At 40.6% G+C, this 9,008-nt stretch overlaps 1 protein-coding gene across 10 annotated transcripts in view; it reads left to right on the forward strand.

Annotated features, from left to right (window-relative positions):
• The window catches only part of FRY (FRY microtubule binding protein), a 477,475-nt gene that overhangs the window by 389,696 nt on the left and 78,771 nt on the right, over positions 1–9,008 (forward strand). For all 10 annotated transcript variants that reach the window (XM_017538031.2, XM_017538028.2, XM_037741802.1 and 7 more), the window contains one exon: positions 4,480–4,562. In XM_017538031.2, the coding sequence (XP_017393520.1) occupies positions 4,480–4,562 (83 nt within the window). The remainder of the gene's footprint in view (positions 1–4,479; positions 4,563–9,008) is intronic.

The following is a 9,008-nucleotide window of genomic DNA, read 5'->3' on the forward strand; positions in this document are numbered from 1 at the left end:
GCCACTGCGCCCGGCCTCAACCACCAGATTTTAATTCCCAGAGAATACAGATAGACCATGTATCTCTTGCACCAAGCTTGTCCAACCTGAGACCCACAGGCCACATGTGGCCCAGGACAGCTTTGTTTTTTGTTTTTTGTTTTTCTTTTTCTTTTTTTGAGATGGAGTCTTGCTCTGTCGCCCAGGCTGGAGTGCAGTGGCGTGATCTCAGCTCACTGCAACCTCTGCCTCCCGTGTTCAGGCAATTCTCCTGCCTCAGCCTCTCTAGTTGCTAGGACGGTGGCTAATTTTTTATATTTTTAGTAGAGACAGGGTTTCACCGTGTTAGCCAGGATGATCTCCATATCCTGACCTGGTGATCCACCAGCCTTGGCCTCCCAAAATGCTGGGGTTACCAGCATGAGCCACCGTGCCTGGCCCCTAGGACAGCTTTGAATGTGGCCTAACACAAATTTGTAAACTTTCTTGAAAGATTATGAGCTTTTGTATGTGTGTGTGCTTTTTTTTTTTCCTTCTAGCTCATCAGCTATTGTGTTAGTTTAGACAACTCTTCTTCCAGTGTGGCCCAGGAAAACCCAAAGATTGGACACCCCTGTCTTACTCATATTTCTGTCCTAAGTGATTAGTCTACTGTGCTGCACATAGTAGGCATTTTAAATTGTTTCTTTGGTAAGTGAATGAAAATAGGAGAAACATCACAGCCCCAGAGGTGGATAAGCTATTCAGCCACCACCCACCTTTCTCTTACCTTCCCAGTAACCATCTCAGAGCACAGCAGTTTACTCCTTTCTTTACAGTCCTTGTATGCAAAGAGCCTGCAGAGACAGTGTTGTTCAGAAACACCGCCCTAGGCTGCTGTGTTATACCCCTCAAAAGTGGGAGCATCTCTTCCACCATATCCATGGTTGAGCTGAGGGAAGCACCGTGGCATTGGGCAAAATAGCCACGCTGGTACCATGTTCTTGACAACTAGATTAATGGTCCTTTGATGTGACTCAGTAATATTTAATAACACTATTCCTACTGACAAAAGCACAAACAGACCTTATAGCTTATAGTAAAAGAACATTAAAGCAAAAGCAAAAGAAATGCGACAAGCTAAGAGGAGGGTAAGATAGGTGGTGGCTAAGTCCTGACCAAGGAAAACTACAACCTATCATTAACCTAACCTTGAGGCCCCAGCAGCAAAAGTAAAAAAAAAGAAAAAGCAAATTTTATGACATTCAGCGTTTTTTTAAAAAGAAAAAAACTATCCAAGTTAACAATAATCTATTATGCATTTCAAAATAGCTTGAAGAGAATAATTTAAATGTTCCCAGCATAAAGAAAAAATAAATACTTAAGATGATGGATATCCTAATTACCCTGATTTGATATTTACACATTATATGCATGTATCAAATGATCACATCTACCCTGAAAAATGTACATCTATTGTGCAACAATAAATAATTTTTAAAAGCTATTTATTAGAAATTAGAAAGTACATCTACACTCTAAGTAAGATTTTTTATGTAGTTTATTTTACTAGGCAACAAAATGAACATATGCTTATTAAAAGAGTAGTTTATAGAAATTTTTGAAGTGTGCAGAAACAATCTTCATAAGTTTTGGTTTTTGTTTTTAAGACAGGTTCTCATTCTGTCACCTAGGCTGAAGTGCAGTGGCACAATCACAGCTCACTGTAGGCTCAACCTCCTAGGCTCAAGCAGCCTCCTGCCTCAGCCTTTCAAGTAGCTGGGAGTACAGCTGCCACCACACCTAGCTCATTTTTTTATTTCTTGTAGAGAGGGGGTTCCGCTATTTTGCCCAGGCTGGTTTCAAACTCCTGGGCTCAAGCAATCCTCCCACCTCAGCCTCCCAGAGTGCTGGGATTACAGGCAGGAGTGACTGCGTCCAGCCGTAAGTATTTTCAATACATCAATCTTAATAAAATATTTTTATAAATTTATATGCCAACAAAAGGATTTTTCGTAGGAAACTAAAGCAGTACACCTCAGTTGTATAAATTTTGAACGACCTGTATTAAAACAGATAATTTCTATCTAAACCAATAGTGTTATATTGGTTTATATATATATATATGTGTGTGTGTATACACCAATATATATATACCTAATATATATTAATTTACTATTAGTTCAGTTATCTAAGTATTATTAATTTGAGCTAAATCAACAAGGTAAAACTGAGGGGAACATTTCATCCTTCTGATTTTTCTCTTACCAGAGCTATTTTCATGATACGTTTCTTAAGGTGTGTACCTTTGATGTTAAAAGACATCAAGGATTCTACTTAATCCTTGAAATTCTTCCAGGAACCACATCCAAAATAAGCTTCTTCAACCTGGAAAAGCAAAGGAAAATAACAGATTTTACACTTGGGAGTCCATTTTTTACTTTTTCTTTGCCAGACATACACTTTGCTACACTGTGGTTTCAGTCTTCTCCAGAGCGAAGAGAACAGTCTGGAAGGGACTTGCTCCTCCCCTTTATTCCAGCCTCATAAATAAACTCCACCCAACACCCCTTTAGATCCAGCTCAAAAGGGAAAAGAGACACATTGCCATCCATCCTGTAATTCTTCCCTGTCCGGGCCCTCCAGAGCACGATTTAAAACCCCACATAGAGCACAGTTCCCCGGTTGCTGGAAGTGCCGTGGCGCTGTCCACCCGATGGAAACCTGCAGATGTGCTGTTCTTTCATCCCTGCTTTTGTTCCTTTCTGAATGATGTCTGGGCTTACCACATGCTTTTATCCCTTTGCATTTATTAGCCTAAATATGATTAAAGAACTTCTTCAAAAGGTAATAATTTTGTCCCTTTTCCAATTTATTTTCATCAATACCAGTCTGATTTACTTGGCTGATTTGTATGAAACTAAGCCAATGTCTTAGATATTCTGTTCTTAGAGATTCACAAATGCCCAAAAGATATGACAGTGAAGAATGTTTGAGGTATGAAATTACTGGGAAGAAGATGGCTGTCAGAAAGTGGGGAAACACTGTTGCAAATATCTAAGAAGTGAATAACACCAACCTTGTTATAGTACATTTCTATAATTCAGCAAATCCAAATCACTGATGCAGTACTCTAAAGTTATACACGTGGAACAAGATGGGCATCTTAATGGTATATCTAGGACTTTATGCTGAAACATTACTGTTTCTCTACACATTCGTGAGGACAGCAATAGCCCTGCATCTTCCAGTGTTTCCAAAAGAAATAGAGTATTGATCTGTTATGAGTTAAGTCAGAACACCCAGTCAGTAATGTAGAAAGACACACCTATTTTGGCTTGAGTTTTCCAGCTATTTCTAGATAGCCTTAGTACTTTGTTTTGACAACATATGTATTAAGTTGATAAAACCTGCTGCATATCATTTTATATAAAATAAATATGGACATACTATTTTACCTACACTGCCCCTGAACCACACCCTTGCCCTTTGAGAAATATGCTATTGATTTCTTTCTACAAATCCTAGGTAGAAGCATCACCACTAATACCTTAAAGTTGGACAGTGTCTTGCAGTTTTGGAAACAGTCTCACATCCTTTCTTTTGATCCCCCAAACAGCCCCAATAAAATAAAAGAGTATTATGTCCTTTTTGCAGTAGTAGAAACAAGTTCCTCAAGGAGGTAGAGGCCTTGGCTGCAATCACAGAGCTAGTGAGAGAGAGCTCAGCCTTAAAGCCTCGTGTTCCGTGCTGGGAGGCAGCATGGCACTGAAGGCTTCCTGCACTGCCACCTCCCTGTGGTCGACACTGGACCAGGTGTATAGCCTTGCCTGCCCTCAGTTTCCTCATTGTAGAATAAATAATGCTTATCTTGAAGATGAGCAAGCAAGATTAAATAAGATGATGTCTATGAGTTCCTATACTTCAGCATTTTTCCTTTCCTTTTTTAATTTTTTTTTGGGGTTACTTCTTAAGAACCCGCAAGAGAGACCAGACCGAAGAGTCCCTCTGGTTATATTACTCCCCAACTAGGACCCTTCCTTGAACACTCTCAAACTATTTTAAGAGAAACTTTAATGCTGGGTAAAATCCAAGATTTATTATAAAACTATTTTTGTATATTTCCATTCTATCTACCTTTGGTCATTCAATCATTCAGGAAATATTTGTTGACCACCTACCATGTGTCAGGCTGTGTAAATAAGGGAATCATATTATTCAGCATCATGCCCATTTTTTTTCCAAGTCAAATGTTACCATTTTCTAGTTTGATCAAAATATTAGACTTAAAATTTCTATCTTTTCAAGGTTTGAACTTGTGCTTATGAGCAAGAGTGACCACTGAGCCTCTGAGGGAAACAAGAAATGTTTGGAGTACAATTTTTACAGCATTCCTTTAAGAAAAGCATCATTGGAACTAGCAGCTGAAAACCCAACCACTAAATCATAGTGTCTGTTTATGAGTGAGAGCACCTACACACCTATGTCAATATTTCATGGCAGTTGTTCTTGTATTTGAAGGTTTAGTAATGTCATCAGAGCCCACACTCGCCTCGAGTCAAGATACAGCAATAGCTCTGGAGGGTCCTACGATGAGGATAAAAGTAAGTACCAACCGGCTGTGGGCTTTCAGATGGAGCACAGGTGGTCAGAGGATGGAAAATGAGTGCTCCCATTAGTCTTGGTCTAATGACTAAAAGGGCCAATAAATATTAAGTAACCATTTAATCCAACTATGTAGATGAGCATAGAGTCAGCATCCTAAACAGTTATTTTTTTTAGAAAAAGCCAAGCCATGGGCAAATCAAAATTATAAAAATTCAAACTACTATCCAATCCTGTGTTTTTATATTCTTGGCATTTTTTCTTGATGATGCATTTGGGAAAAGGATAGTAAGTCATACTCCCATTAGAAAACAAATGTTGTAGTTCAGTTTTTTCAACTGTCTTGCGAATGGGTTTAACCTTGAAGCTTTCAAAATCTGCTCACTCAGGATAGGATCTGTTTTCATGTTGAATTTCTCAGCGGCATAGTCTCCATAGCGTAGTGAATACCTTGCTAACCTGGGAGTTAGCTTTGTGACAGGAATTTCTTCTGGTAGTTGGGAAAAGCAAAAAGGTCGTGCATTTACTGATTTTGTTTAAGCCCTGGACAGCTTCTGATGCTATTAAGCAGATACAGAGCATTAGTTGGTCACAAGATACAGAAATTCTGAAACCAAAGAAACTGCCAGTGACATTTTAGATTTGCTAAGGAAATCAGTAACCTATCTTGTGAGATTTATTCTTCTCTGTTGGCAGACATTGTAAATCTACTGATATTTCCTGCGTTAGGTTCATTTTCTAAGTTGGTGCATGGGGCTTTTGTAGTTGTTGTTTTGAATTGTTTTGTTTTTAGGGAAATGTACAGAGTCAGATAATAACTAGGTAGTTCTGATGAGGCCGCATTTCAGCTACCCTTGCTCTACTTCTGAATGCCCAGACAGGCATTCATTAAAATACCAATCATTAAATTACCAATGGAAGGCATGTCTAAAATCCATATGTAAATGTCATGCTCTAACATAAGTTAAAGTTAAGCTATGTCCCTATAAAACTTTCACTAGTGTCCAGGTGCGGTAGCTCACACCTGTAATCTCAGCACTTGGGGAGGCCGAGATGGGTGGATCACCTGAGGTTAGGAGATCGAGACCAGCCTGGCCAACGTAGCAAAACCCCATCTCTACTAAATATACAAAAAAATTAGCCAGGTGTGGTGGCAGGTGCCTGTAATCCCTGCTGCTCAGGAGGCTGAGGCAGGAGAATTGCTTGAACCCGGGAGGTGGAGGTTGCAATGAGCTGAGATCACGCCACTGCACTCCAGCCTGGGCAATAAGAACGAAACTCCATCTCAAAAAAAAAAAAAAAAAAAAATTTCACTAGAGCTGTCAATAGGAGGTAAAATAAAGCTGTTTGTGGTTTCCTTCCTTTCTGTCTCTCGTCAGAGGATTGTACCATCCAAACACTGAACAGTCAAATCTCAGGACCGTAGGCCATTACTTTTAGAAGGCACCAGATATTAGAGATGTGGAAAGCAGTACCTTAGAAACGGAGAGTTGGTTCAAGGAAAGTTTGGTTACTGTGACAATATCTGGTAACCCAAAATTTAAGGACAGAAAAATTTAAGTTTAGGCCACCATAAGTTCTCTCAGTATATTTTGGCTGATTGGATATATCTGAGAACATCATTGAAACAAAGAATAACATATCCTTTCCTAACAGAAATCTCACAGTTTACTTTTTAGTTCTTCGGTATTCTTCCTTTTTGTTTTCCTTTCAAGTTTTATTGAAGAATAGCTAATTACTTAGCGGTACATTTGGCAACTAACTTATCCTGGATGATTATCTGAGAAGTTAACTTGCTGCAAGTAAGTTACTTGTAGATAATTTGCTGAGAATTAGAACCAAAATGAGTTACTAGTGCACTTGCTTTAAATTTTTTCTAGGCTAAAATTGTTGTGGCCAAGCTTTGTGGCATAGTCTTACAGGGTTCTGGTGGCTCACTTGTCAGTGTATTAGAAAAAGCCAGTAGTTACGCTTTCCGAGGGAAGTCCTGACCTTTCCATTGAAACCCTCTTAGCCACATGCCAAGAGAAGCAGGGTGTTATTGGTTCTGGTTTTCTGATGGCTGCCCTTGTTCAGAGCCTCACTTGTCAGGAAGGCACCCCTCCACCAGCTCTGTAAGTGTTAAGGCCAGCATTCTACACTGGGCCATCAGCAACAAATCAGTGACCTCACACTACCTTGTAAAAGTGCAGCAAAGAAAATTGGATTGTTGTAAAATTGCCTAAAGGCGACATAGTAAATCCTTCCTCTTATTACATAAACCAATCCCAAGAATAAGCCAGCTTGTCTGAAGTCATATACCTGGGTTAAATCCTTTGCCCACCAGTAGAATTGCTCGTCTTAAATGCTGTTGGCCTGCTTTAGGAGCATGGTAAGAAATAACTTCAGGATGGGTGCCATGGCTCATGCCTGTAATCCCAGCATTTTGGGAGGCCAAGGCAGGCAGATCACAAGGTCGGGAGTTTGAGACCAGCCTAACCAGCATGGGGAAACCCTGTCTCTACTAAAAATACAAAACATTAGCTGGGCATGGTGGTATGCGCCTATAATCCCAGCTACTCAGGAGGCTGAGGCAGGAGAGTCACTTGAACCTGGTAGGCAGAGGTTGCAGTGAACTGAGATCGCACCAGTGCTCTCCAGCCTGGGTGACAGAGCAAAACTCCAACTCAAAAACAAAAACAAAAACAAAACTCCTGTAATAGGTTGCTGTACTTATTTTATTTTATTTTATTTTTTTGAGCAGGGTAGGAAGTGATTGGGGTTGGGGGTAAATGTAAATACAATAGTCAAGAAAAGCTGCTGTGATAAGGTGATATTTGAGCAGAGACTTAAATGAAGCAAAAAAGTGAGCCATGCAACTGTCTGCAGAAGAGTATCCCAGCCATAGGGAACAGCAAATGTAAGAGCCTTGAGGCTGTATTGGGCCCAGCCTGATCACAGAACAGCAGGGAAGCTAGGATGAGTGGAATGGGGTGAGCAAGGGGAGGCTGGTAGGAAATAAGCCAGGAGAGGAACATGAGTCGGGGGGAGTGGCGGGGGGAAGACCTTGTAAGGCCTTAACGGCCACAGGCGTGAATTTGTAGGGAGCCACTGGAGGGTGTTGAGCAGAGAAAGAGACACTACTGAATTTGATTTAAAATAATTGGTCTGTCTGCTCTGTGGACCATAGACTGTAGCAGCACAAGGATAGAGGCAGTGAGACACTTAAGGAGGCCATTGCAGTAGCCCATGTGAGAGAGGATGGTACCTAGATGGAGAACAGTACTCAGATTCTGGAGATGCTTTGAGGACAGAGCTCTCTGAATATGTTGATGATGACAAGTTACTGAACCTCACTTTCTTCTCTACAAAATAGAGAAAAAGTAGATACCTATTATTGGGCCATTAATATGTGAAATACATAGGACAGTACCTGGCATCAAGTAAGTCCTCTGTGCTAATTCCTAATGTTATGATTTTTATTATTACTGTTATCATCATCATCATTGTAATTAGTATTCAGGTGTAGGATATGAGGGGAAAGTCAGGGATGACTCTAAGTCTCTTGTCCTGAGCAAACTGGAAATCTGAAACTGTGCTTTTTTCTTTTTTATTGAGACAAGAGTCTTGCTCTTTCACCAAGGCTGGAGTGCAGTGGCGCGATCTTGGCTCACTGCAACCTCCACCTCCTGGGTTCAAATGATTCTGCTGCCTCAGCCTCCTGAGTGGCTGGGATTATTACAGGCACACACCACCTGGCCCAGCTATTTTTTTTTGTATTTTTAGTAGAAAGGGGTTTCACTATATTGGCCAGGCTGGTCTCAAACTCCTGACCTCAAGTGATCCACCCGCCTTGTCCTCCCAAAGTGCTGCAATTACAGGCTTCAGCCACTGCAACTGGCCAAAACTATGCTTTATTGAGATGAGGAAGACTGGAGGAAGAGCAAGTTTTCATAGAGATGGGATTCAACATGATTTATTTTTCTTTTTGCATGTCTGTGTTCTGTGTTGCTTTATGATAAATGAGTATAAATTAGTTACCAAGTAATAACTAATCAAGTAGTTACCTAAACAAGTAATTCTAACCCATTTGATCATGTAATTTGTGCTCACTAAATTAAATGATTAGGAAGTTATTTCTGGCCAGGCACTCACACCTATAATCCCATGGGAGGCCAAGGTGGGAGGATCACTTGAGGCCAGGAGTTTGAGACCTGCGTGAGCAACATGGTGAGAGCCCATCCATTTTTTAAAAACCAACAATTTTTTAATTAGCTGGGTGTGGTGACACACACCTGTAGTCATAGCTACTCAGGAGGCTGAGCCAGGAAGATCTCTTGAGCCCAGGAACTCGAGGCTGCAGTGAGGTTTTTTTTGCTTGTTTGTTTGTTTTAAACAGAGTCTCACTCTCTCACCCAGGCTGGAGTGCAGTGACGCGATCTTGGCTCACTGCAACCTCCGCCTCC

Source organism: Cebus imitator, unplaced genomic scaffold (genome assembly GCF_001604975.1).
Source record: "Cebus imitator isolate Cc_AM_T3 unplaced genomic scaffold, Cebus_imitator-1.0 Scaffold108, whole genome shotgun sequence".
NCBI lineage: Eukaryota > Metazoa > Chordata > Mammalia > Primates > Cebidae > Cebus > Cebus imitator.